The sequence below is a fragment of the Aythya ferina genome (assembly GCF_964211825.1).
Source record: "Aythya ferina genome assembly, chromosome: 5".
NCBI lineage: Eukaryota > Metazoa > Chordata > Aves > Anseriformes > Anatidae > Aythya > Aythya ferina.
The window spans coordinates 45,391,577-45,409,831 of NC_140301.1; the positions used below are offsets into that span (position 1 = coordinate 45,391,577).

Sequence of the window (18,255 nt, forward strand, 5' to 3'; positions counted from 1 at the left end):
CGCGCACGGCCGAGGCGGGCCGGGCGGGGGGCGGCGCATGCGCGCGGCGCTCGCCGGGGGAGGCGGCGGGGGGGGGGCGCGGGGCGGCTGCGGGCGGCGCAGGCGCAGTGCGGCGGCCGAGGCAGTGTGTATGTGAGGCTCTGACGGGTTCAAAATGGCGGCGGCGGCTCCTGTGTGAGGAGGGGAAGCGCGTCCCGGCCGGGGGGCGGCGGCGGCGGCGGCGGCGGCGGGGCGGGCGGCGGCGGTGGAGGAGGAGGCGGCGGGGTGGGAGCGGCGGGGTGGCGGCCGGCCGGCAGCGGGCCGCGGGGCGGCGGTGCGGGGCGCGGGGTGGCGGCGGTGGCGGTGGTGGTTGTGGTGGTTGTGGTGGCGGCGGGGGGACGCGGCGCCGGGCCGGGCAGCGGGGCCCGCGGGGGCCGGTGGCGGCGGGGGGCGGGCGGGTGGCGGGGCTGTCAGCGGCCGCTGGGGGCGGCGGGCGCGGGGGGGGGGAGCGGCGGGGCCGGCGGGGCGGCCGGGCCCGGTCGCGGTCGCCGCCTGACCCGGGGCTCCGTCCCCTGCCGTCTGTTGTGTTTCTGCCCGGCCGGCGCTAGAAGAGGACAAAGGCGCAGGAGAGACCTGGTGAGCCACTCGCGGCGGGGCGGGGGGGGGGCGCCGGCCGCCGGTCGCCAAGTTTCCGCAAGTCCCCGGAGGGGAGGGGAGAAAGGAGGAGAGGAGAGGGGCCGGGCCGGGGGAGCCGGCTGCCGCCCCCGGGGGGCCGGCCGGGGGGCAGCGGGAGGGCCGGGCCGCTCCGGGGGGGTCGGGCCGGGCCCCTCCGGGAAGTTGGCGGGGGGCCGGGCGGCGGTGACAGCTCCCCGGGGGGTGACAGCCCCCGCGCCGCTTTGTTCCGCCGGGCAGCGGGCCCCGCCGGGCCGGGGCAGGGCCGGGAGGGGGCGCGGGGCTCGGGGGGTGTTTACAAACAGCGCTCGGGCCGGTCCCGGTGCTGGCGGCGGGGGGAGCGCGGTGCTGCGCTGTCAAACCTTCCCCGGAGGGGCAGGGGGCAGAGAAAGCTCGGGGGGGGGACAGCGGTGCTGCCCGTGCTACGGCAGCGGGTCCCGTGGTAGCGCACGGGACGGCAGAGTCCTGCCCCGAAGTCGTAGGCGTGGGGTTAGGAGCTGCGGTGTAGCTAGGGGCTGCTTTCATTCTGCTCCTTTAAAAAAAAAAAGTTGAGATGCCACCTGACACCTTGGGAAACTTTCCCGTGTGCGGCGTGGTGTCACAAGGTGGCGGGTTGGGAGATGGGAGCGTGCAGGTCTCCTCAAGATGGGAGTTAGTCCCCTGCCCCCAGCTGCTCCGAAGGGCTGCAGCGAGGTCCCATACGGCTCCCTGTCTGAGGGAGATGTTCTGTGTGTGTGCGGCTGCTGCCCAGCGCTGTGGTGCAGGATACCCAGAGGACAGCAGCCGTGTCATTTGGAGGAGCCGGTTCTCTCATGCGTAGTCTTGCGCTCTGGGGAAACCAGGCTGCTCCCCTGCTGCCGTCAAATGTTTAACAGCAGGCGCACAGCTTGCCTGGTTCCTGTACCCAGTGCGAGGCTGCTGAGCTGCCGCTCGTGCCGGTGGTTGGGTGGAGCAGGGGCCTTCTCCTGCTTGGGGACCTGCAGCTCATGTGTTACAGAACAGCTGGCAAAGTCATTTACCCTAGGTCATGCCTAAAGTTAGAATGGGAGCGTTAAAGTTGAGGTGGGCTCATCCCCTGGGTTCACTTGAGCTAGACCCACTCATGGGGCTCGGATTCAACCTCAAAACGAGTGAAGAAATGAGGGACGTAGGTGCTGCATGTCCCTGAGACCTGCTTCACTGTTTCCCTCTGAATTCAAAGGAGGAAGAGGACGACGACAGCAGCCCTGGAGTGTCCTTCTCACTCTCTTCAGAAGAGTCGGAGATGGAGCCTGAAGAAGAAAGGATCCGCTACAGCCAAAGATTGGTCAGTATCGGCCGTTGCTGATCAAATCCTGTTCTTGGCTTTCTTCAACTGAAGAAAGAAAAGGTTTTAACTGGCAACAGGTTTAAACAACAAAACAAAAAAACACATTGTAGTGAATTGCTGCAGCTTGTCCTGAGGTATTTGCTCAACCGGTGTGCGCTGGATGGCTTTGCGGGTCCTGTCTGCATTGCAATGCTTGCCTTAACGGAGGGCACTGATTGACTGAGCTCTGGAAGAGGGGAGTGTTGGGGGCTGGGACTGCATAAGATGCTTTGGGAAGGTGCTGGATAGAAATACAAAGTGTGTGTCTGTAGCTTTTGTCACAGCAGATTTTCTCCGTGTGTTTGTAGCAACTGGAGAAGGTGCAATGATGTGTGTTACCGTTATGTTGTGTTGGACTCAATTTGAGCACTGTGTGAAATCAGTGAAAACCAGCTTCAGGTTCAAGCTCAAATTTGCTTGTGCATGTGTCTCCTGGTGTTTTCTTTTGGGGGAGCTGTTCCAAAGTTCGGGACCTGGTTAGGCCTTGTCAGGAGCTCTGGCTCGGCTGATGTTTGTGCTGCTGTTTGGGGGACTGTCTGAGGCAACTGGTCTGTGAGTTGGGTCATAACTGAGTGGTGTGGGAGCAGCTGCTCCAGGAGCCTGTGATGCTATTCTCAAGGAAGGAGGGGAGTTGCTGGGTCCCCAGCATCACACTTTGAGGCAGTTGTAAACCCTCCGGGAAGTGCAAGCATCAACTCTGTGATAACTGAGGTTGTGACAGGGTTCGTCTCTCAGTCACAGCAGTACACGCACCCTCACCTTCGAGGTGCTGCCTGTGAAGTTAAATCCTTATCCTTTAATGCTCTGACATCACTTGCTGTGAGGCAGCATGGCTCTCTGTGTTAAGCTTTGCCCTCAGATGTGAGTGGTTCTCATTGCTCCTCTGTTGGTGCCGGGTACCTGGCTGTAAGTGCTGGGGAGCTGTAGCTGGCACGTGCCTTGCAGGAGGCCCTGGGGTGGAAACCCTGTGGTGAGGGCACAAATAGGTATTCCAGGCCTGGCCCCTGTGGAAGGAAGATATTGCATAGGCAGCTGTGGCTTGTCTGCAGACCTGGGTTACTGGAGGTGTGCTCCTTCTTTGGGGCTTCGCCGCATCTGTTGCACGGTCACATTTTGCAGAGAGGATTGTAGCACAAAACAGTTTGGTGGCAGTCATGTACACTCTTGTAGTCAGCCTTTTCCTGTTTTGGGGAGCTGAAGTAACTCTGATTTGAAGGGTTTTTCAGTCTTTTCTCTTTTTCTGAGAGAGTGCTGTAAGAAAAGCCAACAGTAATACATCTGTGGATGCTTCAAGCTGGCTGGTTTTTCCCCAAGTGCTTTGGTGGGTGCTTCAATTTGGCAACGCTGCCAAAAGCTGCAGTCCTCCCTCGTCCTGACATGCTTGTTCCCACAGCTGTGTGATATGTAGCTTGGGCTGCTGAAGGTGACCGCTTCTGTAGCCAGCAGTCAGGCCGGCAAGATAACTTCTCTTGGAGCAAGGCTTCAGTTTTTGGTTAAGCCACAGCCTTAGCCATGCAGCGACCCAGCTGAAGTAGCCCAAAAGAGCTGGACGGGGATGCAGCAGTTGAATGGGACTAGCAGCCAGGAATTCACCAGTGTAAAAATGCTCATAATCTCACAAATAAAAACTGGCAGGAAGAGTTGCTGTCTTGAGCGTACGCGGCCTTAACTCCAGTAGAATGTGCTAAGCTGGATAAACGGCTGCGTGCTGATGAGCTGCGTGCTTAAGGGGCTTGGGAAGGCACACGGGCAGCAAGCAGAGGACAAGGCTCACCCAGGCGTCTGTGGCCTTGTGTCTGTGCTGGCCCTGCTGGCCCACAGCCTGGAGGAGGAGGTGTGACCCCTGCGTGCTTGGTGAGGCTTGGTTCATGCCTCCTGCTTGGCTCTTCTGGGAGCTCCTGCTCGCTGTGCTCTTGCTGTGTCCGTGAAGCTTCCTTGCTGAAGGATCTTTCAGAGATGTTTAGTGTTGTTTTTTCCTAGATGTGTGCTCTTGACTTTGTCTGAGCTGTGGGGAGCTGTTCTCTTAGCTGCTGTTGCTCTGCAAGGGCCAGAACAGTATCATAGGTGAACTATCCAGGAAGACAAAAGTGATGGCTATGACTTATTTGAAAATGCTACTCTTACGTACACATCGTTCTTGGGAGCTGATTTTCGCATGCCTATATTAACCCTTCTAGGTAGGGAAACAGGTGGTTGGTAGTAGAGTACGCATCTGTGCTTTGTTTCTCACAAAGAGTGTGACTGGTGATCAATGTGGGTGTGAAACAAAAGGTAACATATTTAAAAGAAAAAATCCATGTGTGAGAATAGTCTTTACCAGCCAAGCAACCTTGACCAGAATATTTTATAGCGTTGAAGGGGCTGAATTAATTGCGTGGGCCGGTAGCAGGGCTGGGTGATACCTGTGGCCTGAGATGTCAACAGAAGCTTGCTGTCTGGTGTGCCGGGGCAGTTACACTTAGAGCATCTCTTGGTGCGTCGTCCTGGTCTTGAGACCAGATCAGTGTCATTCAGGATGCACAGACAGCCTCGAGTACTTTGCCATTGCTTTTAGTGAGTGACACTGCTGCCTTGCTCTGGTTCACCAAAAATCTGATCAGTGTATGTTTTTTGAATGAGTTCATTGGTGAAAGATCCAGATTTTGACGAGAAATTTACCTTTGCTCTGGGCGTAGTAACAGTCCTACAGGACCCTCCTGCTAGCTCACACATCTCTGTGTAGCCTGATGGTGCATCAGGTGGCTCGCAGTACCCTGTGCTTGCCTCCTGGCTCAAGGTGTACAGCCACGGCATCCAAATTTACAAAGGGCTGGGTGAGCTGGTCTGGATACAGCTTTGTCCCTGCGCGGGTGTCTTCTTCTCATCTTCCACAACTAAACCTGGAAAAAGCCGTGTCCTGGCATGCTCTGGGAGGCTGCTGCAGGTCGGGGAAGGCAACCTGTGTACGGTGCTGCATGAGCACAGAGCGTGCAGGGCAGCCATATCCCTCACCTACAGGTTTGGTAGGGCCAGCCTGCGCCCTGAGGAGCTGAGGGTGGGACTTGCCGGGCTGCAGAGCACTTCTCTGCTACGTCTGCACGCGTGTTGCTGCTCCTCGGTGTAAGGAGGCAGCGCTGCGGGGACTGGTGCGAGGTGCTGGCTCTGGAAGCTGCAGCCACATGTTTGTGTAGCCCCTTCATGGAGGAGCTGAAATGCTCTATTGTGTCCCGAGGCTGGAGTGACGGTCCAGCCCTGGCGTTAACAATGTGATGGCTCCTCTCGGAGACTTGGAAGCCTTCTGCTGGCTGGCACTGGGTGGTCTCGCCCAGCCCATGCCACAGCACGCTGCTCAGCTCGCTGCACGCTGGCGCCTAGAGCCTGAGTTTGTTTGAGGCAGGAGTGACCAGGGGAGCAACTCTGGCTGGGGTGCTCGAGCAGGGCGTGCTGGCCTGGTGCCCTGCTGAAGGGGGAGTTCTTTGCCACGCATGGAGCTGCTCTGCCTGCGTGGATCTGTGGAGCTGCTGAAGGACTGCCCGGCACACTGCGGGCTTGGCGTCCCCCTGTACTTCTTCAGAGGAGTGCTTGGTATTCCCGGGCATGGGAAGTGTGGAGAAATCTCACCTCCTGTCTGCCTCAGGGCTGATCCTGCCAGGCTGTTACTGCGAGAAGGGACTAGCAAAACCCTGTAAGTTAAGAGTTGGGATCAGCACGTCACTGGAGCGGTGCTGTGAGCTTTCGATGCCACTTGGTGAGAGGGAAGAGGGCAGCAGCAGCGCTGTGCCACCTCGGGACGGGCCGGCTGCAGTGGGGAGCCTAGCGGGAGAGGGACCGGTCCTGCCAGCCGTGGTCTCTAATGCTGTGGAGTCAGCAGTCTTTATCTCGGGCGTGGTTCCCAGGTAGGACAGGCAGAGCTGGTTTTCAGCCTCCCTCTGCAGTTGCCTCTGGAGCTGATGCCCCGGAGCTGGATGCTGCCTCAGGGGATGCACAACTGTGCCCTAAAGAGAAGTTGAGGGGGGGGGAGGGAGAGGCAGGCATCTCTGCCTGTCTGTGCTGGGCTAGTTAGCTGTCCCCCGCCTCCAGCAAACCCAACCAGACTGGAGAGGTCTGCACTGGGGAGGTGGGGTGGGGTAGGAACCTCTTCAACTGGCTCTGCTGCTGGAGAGAGCCTGGGGTGGAGCCGCACCCTCTGCCGGGCCGCGGGAGCGCTGCCCTGTGGAGCCGGGGCTCAGGGGAAAGCTGGGGAGAAAGCGCTGTCTCTCCTGTCGCTCAGGGCAGCCCCTGGCTTGCTTTAGCACTGGCCTGCCCTGCCCTCTGATCAGATCCCCGCGTGAAATGTGAGAGGAGGCCTGTCCCTACCAGCTGAAGCCTGGGGCCGCTCCCATAAACAACAGTTAGCAGACCTGTCCTTACATGTCGGTGTCCACGCTGCCCCTGGGTAAGGCTTCACGTGAGCTCTGCAGCACGCAGAGTCGTCAGCCAAGAGATAGAGCTCGGGGCACGTGGAAAACTGTTCCTGCAGCATAGAGGCTCTCATCTCCTGCCTTCCAAGTTGTTGTGTTGGGGTACCAGAGGAGGATGCAGCAGCCTGCCTTCCCTGCATATCTTGAGGGGCTCAGGCTGTCCCGAACGTGGGATGCAAAGAGTAATGCTCGTCTGTCGGGTGCAGCCCGACCCGTCTGTGCCCCCTGCAATGCTGCTCCCTACCAGGTAACGATCCCTTGCAGTTGTGTCCATCTGTCGTGCTCAGATCTTGGTGTGTCTGACAGAGGCCAGTCCTGCTGGCCTCTTACCAGCTCTTGCAGGGTTGGTTCCACCAACCTGGACCTACGCTGCATGTGACACTTACCCTGTCGCACAATGCACCTTCCTGTTGCCTATTAGGACGTGGGTTTTGTCCGCCAGAGAGCCTGGTATGAAACCTGGCTGGCCAAACACTGCTCCGCTGCTGGACACACCTCAGTTTCCTAGTCTAGACAGGACCTGGGCTATCAGGGTAATTAATCTCTCCCTCACGCCTCTGCTTCAAACTGAAAACACTGCCTATGAGTCTTTCCAAATGACCCGGGTATAATCATTGAGCCCTAAATAATTTAGGGGCACTGTTCAGATTTGATCTGGGCAGCGGTAGGGACTGGGAAGGGGGAGTCTTGCTCTAGCAGCAACTTGGAAAGCTTTAGAAGTTCAGTGAGCATTTGGATCCTGAAAGATGCAAGATCCCACTGGTCCCTGGGACGATATGGCCCTGAGGTTCTGTGTCAGCAGGGAGGTAAATAGCTCTGCTGACCTCTTATTGTACCTTGCGAGTGTCCTGGAAGCCATGGAACTGACTGAGCTGCACCAGACAGCACGGGAGCACTTAAAGTTACGTGTGAGTTCCTAAACAAAATGTGCAAGTGGCACTGATGCCTCCTGTTAATAAGCAGGAGCGGGTTTTCTACCAGGGTTGGCCAGGCTCACTCCTCTCGGGGTGACTGGGAGAGGGCAGAGGGACACGGGGTGCGTAAAACCTGCAGTCACTGCGTGTCACTGTGCTGCTGGGACAGCGGACGGAGCACCCGCAGCGTGATCCTGGTGGGGAGAAGGGCAGTCACTGTGGCGGAGCAGGTCCTTGCAGTGGTCCTTAACCTCCCTTGTAGGGAGCTGGGGGTGTAGGAGGGTCTTGTTGGCTTGCCTTGGGAAAAGCAAAAGGGCAAAGTGGAAGAGGAAAGCCTGCGGTAGGATGGCTGGGCCTGTAATGGGATATCTGAGATACTAATTCGAGATACCAAGGCTGGCAAAAGCACTGGGGGCCAAGAAGGGTGAGGAGTACTCCCAGTCTGGGAACTGGAACTTGTCTCCTGTTGGCCCGGGGAGCTTGGGTCTCAGGTGTGCTGTTGTGGGGAGGGGGCTGTGGGAACAAAGCCATGCAGGGCCCTCCCTGCCGGGAAGGAGCAGCGAGTAGGCACATGCACACGTTTGGGAAGTGAGATTTGACTGCTTCAAGTGGAGTAAAGAAAATCCCCATAACTGCACTTGTACCCCAAAAAGCCTACCAATAAAACCTGAAAGCAGCATCACAGCTCTCCTCTTGGGTGCCTTGGCCTGGCTGAGGCACGGACTGAACTCTGCTGTAGCTGTGCTTGTGCTGGTCCAGGACCGGTTCCTCTTCTGGAGGCCTTAGGGCAGGGTGGCAGCCTGGGGGTGCTCTCGGGCACTTCAGTTCTTCTTTCCTTTTCCCTGTGCTAGTGCTGTCCACGTTCACGTGCCCGCAGGTTCTCTCCAACCTCTGCGGCGCTTCTCAGGCAGTTGGGAAGCGCTCTGTACCACATGGCCTGGCCCACCTGCTGGCAGCCGGGGCTGTTTCTCACGTGGAGAACACATGGGTTCTCCCGTCATCGTCCCTGCCCATCTGATGGGGAAACCGTAGGCTCCAGGGTGGTGTCACGAAAATGAGAGCTGCTGTAGGTCACTGGTTCTGGGAGAGCTCTGCTCACACAGCATGGACAAACTCAAAGCTTGCTGTGCCTGCTGATGCTCCCTGTTCACCCCCATCTCCCAGGAGCCAGGGGAAGAAGATGCATGGCTGCACGCTGGCGTTGCTTGTTGCCCTTCTGCTGCCCCTCGAAGTGGTTCGGATAAATCCTGGGGACAAAGTACAGCCTGCAAGTCGGTGATGGCAGAGGAGGTGCCTTTCTCACCGCTCTGCTTCTGTGGGGCTGTGTTTGTGCATCTCTGTTGCTGTAGAAACAGCTCTAATGGTGAACGGAGTGAGCTGGAGCCCGCAGAGGTCCCGGGAACTCAGCCTGAAGGAGGTGTTGGGCCAGGATCTGCCTGGGGTGGCAGCACGGTGAGGAGAGGTGGGTGGGCTGCTGCTTGGGGAGCAGCACTCTGAGGGGAGCAGTGCTGTCTGCAGCACTCCCAGTGGGTTGGGTGCCAGGAAGGGCACGGGTCCTTGTGCCAGGAGAGCTGAGGAATGGTTCACAGCACTGACTGCTTGTGTGTGTGAGCGAGTTGTGGCGTGGGGCACAGGTAGGTTTCGTGGCGGCTGGTTAAAGCAGGTCATATATACAGCGAGCAGAGCAAAATCTTTTCCCTGAATTATGTTAAACACTTTGTCTTTCCCAGTCTCTTAGCCATCACGCTACACAAACAAGAGTTTTAGTAAAGCCACCCCACACCTTTTTTTTTGGCAAGGAAAAGGTTTAGCTCCGGGTGTGATCGTCAGCTGTGGTTTTCGTTCGTGCTGGTCCTCAGGGCTGAGAGCTGCCTGCAGCACGGTGCTGCCGTGTGCTAGCCAGTCCTCAGGGGCTTGGGAGAGGAGCCGTGTGGTAGAAGGCACCAGGGGAAGGATTGGGACATTTCTTGCTAGGGCTGTTATCTAGAGAAGCAGTTCCCAACTGGTGAGATGTGTTCTTGCTGTGAACGAGATATGGAGGGGGTGGGCCTGCTTGGTGTTGTGTTTTCCTTTGCCTGGTAAAAGCCTGTGGGGTGAGAGAGAAGCGGGGCAGTGCTGTGGAAATTGGAGAGGAAAAAGAGCAAATGGCAGAGGCGGGAGCAAAGCAACCTGTTTAAAATAGTAAATAATAACGAGGGAAGAGCCTGAACTGTCCTGCTGCAGTCTGAGGGTGCCCTGCTTCCCTTTTGCTCCCCTGTGTGCCCCTGGTGCCACGCAGCTGTGAGCTTGGGGTCGAGCTGAGGCAGCCGGCAGTGGAGCAGAGCTGCCAGCAGCGCGTGTTCCCACAGGACAGAGGGTAGGGTGGTCCTGGGGCAGGGGGCGAGGAGAAGTGCCCCTCTCAGCAGCGGTGAGACCTCCTGGTGGGGCAGCCCAGCTGCTCAGAGCCACGCAGCACAGGGGGGTGAAACCCACTCTCCCTCTGCCACCCAGAGGACAAACCTGGCCGTGCTCCCGGGCTCTGCTGCCTTACCTGGTGAGCGCCCGTGCCCCTGGGTGGCCTGGGACGCTGCTCCCCAGGTGTGGAGATGCTGTTCTCGGCCTGCTGGCATAGCCCTGCTGCGAGCCACAGGGTCTGGCTGGGTGCTGGTGTGTGGTTTCTGAGAGCATCTGTACAAAGTGCTTCCCATGAGAGGAGAGCCAAGCAGTATTCTGAATTTCCTGAGCTCCAAGTCCTATTGGGACTGCAGCAGCACGCAGTGTGGATTGGGAGGAAATGGGTAAAGCGTGTGTAATGGTCAAGCCTGCCTCTTTGGAGAAGTTTAGTCTATTTTGTTCCATTTTTGCTCCGTTACCTACTTAAAGCAAAAGGGGTAGCAGAGCTGCTAATGCCTACCCACCTGACTGCATAACGTGTGTGCTGGGGAAACCCTAGCAGGAAAAGGGCTCTACAGAGCAGGCTTCTCCCTTGGGTTTTGTTGACTTGGAAGGTAACTGAGAGAGATTTGCTCGGGCTGCTTGAGAAGTAGCAAGGTTTTACATCTAAGAGCAGCTTTTAGGACAGTCTGTGTGGCTCAGAGGATGGGTTTTCTGTCCCGCAAGGTGGTGTGGTGGCAGATCTGGTGGTCCCTCATGAGCTTTCTTGAGTGCTCGTGGAATCGAGGCAGGGTCTGTCTGTGCTCCAGGGTGCTGTGGCTCATGTGGGCATTGACAGCCTGTGGGTCAGCGATGTGTGAATTCCCCAGTTACTCCTTGTGTGCGTCCAGTTTGTTACAAGTGCAAACTGAAGCGCTCTCCTTGTCTGCCAAAGGTGACTGCCTGGGCAGGGCACGCAGCGCTGCTAAAATTAACTGCCTTCCAGCTCGTCCTGCTGTCGGCTGGCCTCCAGGCTTGCACCGAGACCAACGCTGCTGCTGACGGGCTGCTTGCCCCCAGCTCTTCCCCGCAGGAATAGGATTTCTCCCACCGGTGTAACAGATCTTACCTGGCCTTTTGGGGTGGCTCACAATCTCAGGTGGAGCTCGGCGCTGTCTTGCCACATGTATTTGCCTGACATTAAAGCACCCATGAATGAGTTTGTGTGAATGTCGAAGGTTTGGACTACTCCAGGGAAGAGCTTTTTGCTGTAGAAGCGTGTGAGATGTTGAATTTATAAACTGAGGAGAGTATTGCTCGTTAGCTAATTACCAGTCTGGCTGCATTTCAGCAAAGTACACCTACAGACCGTGGCCAGGAGGCACCCAGTGAGGACACGCAAGTGGGCACCGCTCTCGTGGGGAGCGAGGTGGCATAACAATACCTGCAGGTCCAGGAGTGCAGCTTGCCAGCGTTCTTCGGGTTCCTGCGTCTCCTCCAAAGGCATACGGGAGCCTCGTGGGAGGCAAGCTGCTCTGGAAAAATGGCAGGCAAAGGGAGAGAGAGAGAGACAGGGAGGGTTGCTCTGGCCTGAAGGGGCTGTGGCACAGTAGGATGCACGTCCTGGGGACTGGGACATGGAGGTGCTGGAAGTTCGAGGAGGGGATGGCAGCAGACAGGGCAGGAAGTGACTCAAATGCTGTTGGTTTTGCTCTGTAAATATTTCTGCAAAAGGACATCTTGTTCTGTTTAAATGCGACCTTGTGCTTCTCTCAGAAAACCTGCAGGAGAGCAGACTTCTGGGCATCCCCAGCAGGCTGCCGCTTCCTTTGGAGGTGGCTGCTGGTGGAAGGGGGTGCCCAAGGAAGTTGTGGGGAGCAGCACCGTGGGGCTGCGTGAGGAGCATCCCCGCAGCATCCCTTGGAGGAGGAGGCTGCAGGTGGCAGCGTCAGATTCGAAGGGATTGTGCTGGAGCGGCCTGCAGGATTCATATTGGTGGTGCTCCCTACGTGACGTGACTGGGGCTGGGCTTTGTCTGGGACACTGGAGAGCCTCCGTTCAGGGGGCAGTCTCACTTCTGGAAGTTGTGTGTCCCTGCTGGGACTGACAGTTGCTGCTGGGAGAATCCCAGTGGTGTTCGTGAGCAAGCCCGGGGCTGGGACGTGCTGGAGCTCCTGGATGGGGCTGACTGAAGCAGCAGGAAAGCTGGGAAGGCTGCAGCAGCCTGCCGGGCAGGGGAGCTTAGCCAAGATGTGGGATGGGGGACAGCTCCTCCAGAAAGAGATCAGGCTGTGCTGTAGGAAGGATTTGTGCAGCTCTTAAAAATAAATAAATAAATGCTGGCGTAAAGGTGAGCCCAGCGTTAGCGTGGCATGGCTGTGTGCATCTCTTAACAGTTATTCAGCCAGGTGAATAATTCAGCTGTGTGGCAGGTGAAGATTTAAGCACCTTGGTGTAGAAAGGGGTCTTGGGGTGCCCCTACAAGCCCTATACCCGTATGCTGACTGCATCTAGCCCAGTATGGAGACGCAGTTTGGGATCTAGGGCACCATGGTTTGTGTAGCTGCTCTAGGGAAGCTGCATGCTCCAGGGAGAACTCAGCTGCAGAGACTTGCCCAGAGTCCCTGCAGGTGCAGTCTCTCCCAAAACGTGTGCTTGGAAACGCAGAAGCTTTTCTCCTTCCTGTCTGCTTTGCTCACCCAAATGCTGTTTTTCCCCACCCTCTCCAGACAACAATGGCTTTAGAGCACAGTGGCCCAGGCCATGTACACAAGAGGTGTTGTATAACCAACGGAGCTTTTTGTGTTGTGGCAGTGCTTCTGGGTCTTCAGCCATGACTGGGATCCTGTTCTGCACACTGTGCACATCAGGAATCCAGACGCTTCCCTGCCCACGGGAGCAAGCAAAGCTGAATCTGGCTGAGTGTGGAGGGGGCTTTGCAGCTGATGCTGTGCTGGTGACAACTTGAGCCCTAGACAGTCCCCCTCCTTCCATGTTCTGCAGCCCCGACTTCCCCGTTGTGAAGGGAACCCGGCTCAAGGTGCTTGCACCTCTGTGTTGTGGCTGTGTCCTGTTCATGCTGTGAACACAAAGCCTTTACAGTTCTGGTCACTTGTTCCCTGGTTGAGTGACTCCTGGGTGAGGAGCAAGGTCCCCGGACAGGTAGGACCTTGCTCCTCACCCAGGACCTTGCAAGGACAGGCCCTTGGAGAACTTTGTTTCGGGGTACTTAGGGCTCTTTCTGAAGTGCCCCTATGTGTGCCCCATTCAGGAGCAGCCTCTTGTTCGTGCCCCTGTTGTGTTCAGGTTTCTGCGGGGGTTTTTGGAAAGTCGAGGAAAGTTAACGAGGTGTTAACAGCAGGGAGAGGTAAGCTGCTCTGCCCTAATGGGCTGAAAGCAACTTGCGAATTGATCAGCCTCCTAGAAATTGTGAAGTGGAATTTATTATAAGAAGGGGGAGAAATCTCCTCTGTATTCCTGCACTGGGTGATTGGGTGCTGGGGTCGGAGGCAGCTGCTCCCAGGCAGGAAAGGGAGCCGTCTGCCTCTGGGAGGCTCCAAAGGATGGCAGGAGCTCTGGAATGCGCTCGCTCCACGTGGAGCAGGCACCGGTGCCACCGACTGTCCCCATTGCACAGGGGTCCCTGGGCTGGGGGGCTGCTGGGGACACGGCTCCCCCAGCGTGGCTGTGCCTCAGCAGCCGCCAGGCGTGAGGGCAGCTGCGCTGTCGCCTCCCGCCCCGTTCCATCCCCATCCCCGTCTGGCTGCTGGCAGAACAACTGATGGGATTGCTCTGTCGCGGGAGCATCCCTAATTGGGGGAAGCCAGCTTGGCTAATTCAGACCGGGTTGACTGCTGTCTGAGGGGAATTAGGGAGCATTCCCACGAATGGCTCTGCCAGAACACGGTCAGTCTCCGGAGGGGTGGCTAACAGCTGGGGACAGTAATTTCTTCCAGATCCAGCTATCCTAGAGGAAGACGTCTGTCAGGAATCCCAGCACAGGCATACTTATCAGACCCTCTAAGAAGAGGGTTACTCCCCCCACCTGCTCCACCTCGCATGAGGGAATAAATCAAACTGCTGTACACAAGCATAGCCAAACTCGAGAATTGTCTGCGTGAGCCCCTTCCTTTATTACTTGGCATTCTAGCAGAGATTTAAATTGACAAATGCCTTTACCTCCAGCGAAGAAAAATACTGACATACCTGCTTAAAAAAAATAAGAGGGAGAGTGGTTCTCTTTCCTTTGCCGCAGTTAGACCGGCTCTCTCCCCTCTTCCCCTGTCTGTGTTAGCATTTAGGAGTGGATTACCTGTCTGCCACATGGCCCAACATGTGCAAGTCTGTTGATTATAGGAGAAGCAGATCTGCTGTTTCAGTGGTGTGTTTGGGATCCCAGACATGCACTGCCTGAATAGATCTGTGTGTCTGCTGAAAACTGATACCAACGCTGCTTGCTGAGCTAGAGAGCTTGGGAATAAGACAACACAGTGGCGTGGTGTCTCCTCTCTGGGAGCAGAAGTGTGTACACTTCCCAGAGACTGCCTGCTGCAGGGCAGGGGTCCCCAGGCTCCTGCCTGAGCTGCGTGGGGTTGATGTGAGCTTCTGGGACAGCTGGGGGAGGAAGCAAGCTGGTCGCTCCTGGTCCGTAGCTCATGTTTTCTGGTCTGGTCTCTCCTCAGCGTGGCACGATGAGGCGGCGTTACGAGGACGACGGCATCTCTGATGATGAAATTGAAGGGAAGAGGACATTCGACCTCGAGGAAAAGCTTTCCACCAACAAGTTTAACTCCACCTTCGTCGTCTTCATGGAAGGCAAAGGTTTGTGTTGGGGCCGCAGCGTGTGCTACTGCTGTCTGTAACCAGACAGCTGTTGTGGTTAGTCAGTTCTCCAGAGAGACATGGCGTGTGAGATGACCTTTCCCCGAGCCTTCAGGAGAAAGCTAGCAGGGATCGCAGTTGGATGTACTCTTTGCCTCTGACTACACCCAGAGTCTTCCTGTCTGCCAACTTGAAGGGCGGTTACAAGGCAATCGTGGTGATAATGAAATCCCTTCCCACCGTCCTGTGTTTTGCTGCCTTTTCCTTTCTACTCTTCACTAAAACTGCGGAAACTGGCTGCGGTTCACACGAGTTCTGTGCTTTCCTCTGCTGTGAACTGCTTTACTTGCATAACCCAAGTGGAGCAGAGGAGGCGGTAACATTTATGCCTGCTTCTCTGCAAGTCCTGCAGCGGTCCCCAAGAAGCTTGAAGGCAATGTGGAGCATGTTGGTGAAGGTTTGGCTCGAGCCTGCTAAGCCCTTGAGCCAGGAAAGCTGGTAACAGGGAGTATGCGTGGGAAATGGCACGGAAGCTGCTCAGTCTGGAGAGCAGCGGGCTGTTCTGCAGTGCTGCGGGCTTGCTGGGACACATGGTAGCCAGGAGCGAGGGGTTTTGCCTGGGTCAGCACCTGTAATTGCAGCCACGTGTCTGCTGGATGCTTAACTCAAAGAGCCTGTGGGATCTCCCCGCTTTCTTTTCACCATCCACATGGCTCAGTGGGATGCCTTTTCATCGTGTAACCAGTGCAAGCCCTCATGAGGATTTACCATGAGAGTGAGCTCTTGCTCTGCTGTGAGCTTCTTGGGGAAGTGAGGACCAGAAAACCGTGCTGTTCCCCTGCCTGGCCCAGCCTGTTGGAGCAAGCTCTCCTCCTCCCCCTCCAGGGGGGGCCCCGTCTAAGGTCTGTCAGCAGCAAACACCGTGCTGCTTACAGAACTGCTGCAGAGGAGTTCCAGGATCTCTGCAGGACTGTAGAAATGACAAGGGACAGGGCTCTCTCACTGGCTAGCAGTGCCACAGAGATGTGAGGAGGTTTTCAGATCTCAACTGGACAGGGTCCTGAACAGTCTGAGCCAAGTCTGAAGTTAGTTTGCTGGGAGCAGAGTTGGACAAGAGATCACCAGAGATCCTGCCTAAACTCATGTTGTCTATAATGCTCTGTGGGAGTCTCTCCTAACGTCTTCCCTCTTCTTTTCTCCCCACACCAGACTTCACAGTTGAATACATCCAGCGGGGTGGCCTGAGAGACCCTCTCATCTTCAGGAGCTCTGATGGCTTGGGGATAAAGTAAGTGTCAGGGTAAAGAGTGATGGCTGGGTGACTCCGGCCTGACTTCTTGCCTGTCTCAGTGTTTTTGGGGATCTGACTCTGGTAGCTGGATCTGTGCTCTGCCAAGTCGATGTGACCGCGTCCTGTCCGCATTGTTGTGGAGTGAGCAGAGGAAAGCATCTTCCAGCTCACATATCTTATTCTTGCTAGTCTGTTTGGGCTTAAAACGAGAGGACAGAATTGGCTGTAGGTGATCACAGTTCAAGTGAACGCCTGGCAGGTCCTATTACTGCTCTGATGCAATATCTAGCTTTGTTTTTTTGCCTAATAATATAGGCAAATATTATCAGATAGTCCAGCCAGTATTAGCAGCATTACTGTTAACCTCATTGACTGGCTATGAGAGGACGGGCAGTGCAGGATGTACTGTAATCTGCTGAATTAGCAAATTGTGCCAGGCTCAGAGTTGGGAGGATATGTGTTTAGTACTGAGGACTCCAGTGTGGGTGAAACTGGATTCTCTTGAGCTTTTGGTTATGTTTATGGGTCTAGAACAGCTTGAACAGATGCCTGCCCTTCCTGTTTGTGACAGTGGTGTTTGTGCGGATAAGTTAGAATGGTTATGTTGTGTCACTGAAATACACTGTTTCTCCTGATTTAACTATGTTCTTTACCTTTAAAGCTTTTAAAATGAGAGCTAGGATTTCTTAGCTCAAGGCCTGCTTACTCATTTACCAGCAGTCACTGTACTCTGGAGATGTTATATCCAATTCCCAAATCACTCCTGCTTCCCTAGCCGGAAGCTGGGCCCAGTGCTTCAGTCCAGACTTGTGCCCCCAGAGATATAGATGCATGATCCTTACCCATGTCTTCACCTACACCCAAGAGGCAGCGCGCCAATGTGGGGTTACAGCTGGGAATGGTCTGCAGCCAGAAGCACTTCATGATTTTTTTAGCAAGGTGTTTGTCCTGCAGGATGCCAGATCCGGACTTCAGCGTGAATGATGTGCGGCTGTGCGTCGGTAAGTGTCTGCTGTTGTTCGGGGACCACCACAGTGTGCCTGAGTTGCGCCCTGGGCAGACAGGGAGAAGTTGGGAGTCACCGGGTGTATCAAAGCTAGAAGTCAGGTTTTGTGGCTCCCCCAGCGTGCAGCTGGTTGAATATGAGCTGTCCTTTGCCAGTGGGTCACAGCTCTTACCTGCTTGAGGAATCTAGTTTGACCTGAAGCAGTTTCTGTTTCAATGTAGGAATGGAAGAAGATGAAGTTATGGGAGAGGCCAAGATGTCACACATGTGTGGGTGGGTTCTCTGAGGAAGGACCCGTGTCTCCTAGAGCGTCTCTTCTGGGTGGCCTGTTGTGCACAGAGCTGGTTCCAGTGACATCTGTCTGTTCTGGCAGGGAGCCGACGGATGGTGGATGTCATGGATGTGAACACGCAGAGGGACATCGAGATGTCTATGGCGCAGTGGGCACGCTACTACGAAACACCTGAGGCCGAGCGGGAGAAACTTTACAACGTCATCAGCCTGGAGTTCAGCCACACCAAGCTGGAGAACCTGGTGCAGAGACCTGCTACGGTCAGTATGGCTCTTCCTCCTGCAGGGATGTCCCTTCCCTCATGCTTGTGGTTCTCTGCAGTCAAGGCGCTGCCTGATGCTTGAGTGCAGCAGGAGAGGAGCTGCTCTTAGCATCTATGGGCTCAGCCAGGGATGCCCCTGCCACACTCTGGAAGCTGCTGGAGCTGGTTCTGTGTTTGACTAGGATCCAGCAGCTGCAGCTGATCTCTGTGGGCTCTGTCTCCTGAAACTTAGCGAGTTGAAGCCCACTTTGGCAGATGTTGCCCAGCATGTGTTTTGTATAAGACCAGTGCATAGCGTTTCCTGGCTGACCCCTAGTAGAAGTGCAGCATCCTGGTACCATGCTTGGGATCTTGCTGCAATGTTCACTGCCTGTGTGAATTCAGAGGCTCACCAGAGTGAGAACAGCTGGTCCCAAATGCTCTATGTACAGCATTGCAGCAGTGGAACAGGAAAGGTTGCTGGGGTGTGCGGGAGCTAAAATGGGAGTATCATGGCCATTCAGGTAGCACCAGGCCCTCCTTCCCTTCGTTGGTCCTGTAGTTTGTCGGGGGCCTGCTCTGAAGCGGGTTTTCTGGCAATCTGTGCACAGCAGTGCAATGGTTTAGGCATGTCCATTGCAGGGGTACTGTGACCCCTTTTTTTAACCCTACTCATGTCTCCCACCTTTCTGCCACAGGTGGATTTGATTGACTGGGTTGATAACATGTGGCCCAGGCACCTGAAGGAGAGTCAAACGGAGTCCACGAACGCTATCCTGGAGATGCAGTATCCGAAGGTGCAAAAGTAAGTGACTTGCTTTTCCTGCCTGCTGCCACTGGCACATCTCAGGATCTCGTGCAAGAAAACAGCCCAAGGGAGAAGCAGTTTGTTCCAAGGGG

The 18,255-nt window shown here is 56.1% G+C and overlaps 1 protein-coding gene across 3 annotated transcripts in view; it reads left to right on the top strand.

Annotated features, from left to right (window-relative positions):
- The first annotated feature begins 70 nt into the window (after positions 1–70).
- Positions 71–18,255, top strand: part of KDM2A (lysine demethylase 2A) — a 39,508-nt gene continuing 21,323 nt past the window's right edge. For 2 of the 3 annotated variants that reach the window (XM_084522497.1, XM_084522499.1), the window contains exons 1-8: positions 71–174; positions 588–615; positions 1,853–1,957; positions 14,387–14,525; positions 15,735–15,813; positions 16,771–16,817; positions 17,196–17,374; positions 18,054–18,160. In XM_084522497.1, the coding sequence (XP_084378623.1) occupies positions 155–174; positions 588–615; positions 1,853–1,957; positions 14,387–14,525; positions 15,735–15,813; positions 16,771–16,817; positions 17,196–17,374; positions 18,054–18,160 (704 nt within the window). In that variant the 5' untranslated portion in view covers positions 71–154. The remainder of the gene's footprint in view (positions 175–587; positions 616–1,852; positions 1,958–14,386; positions 14,526–15,734; positions 15,814–16,770; positions 16,818–17,195; positions 17,375–18,053; positions 18,161–18,255) is intronic. The other variant, XM_084522498.1, reaches the window with a different exon arrangement.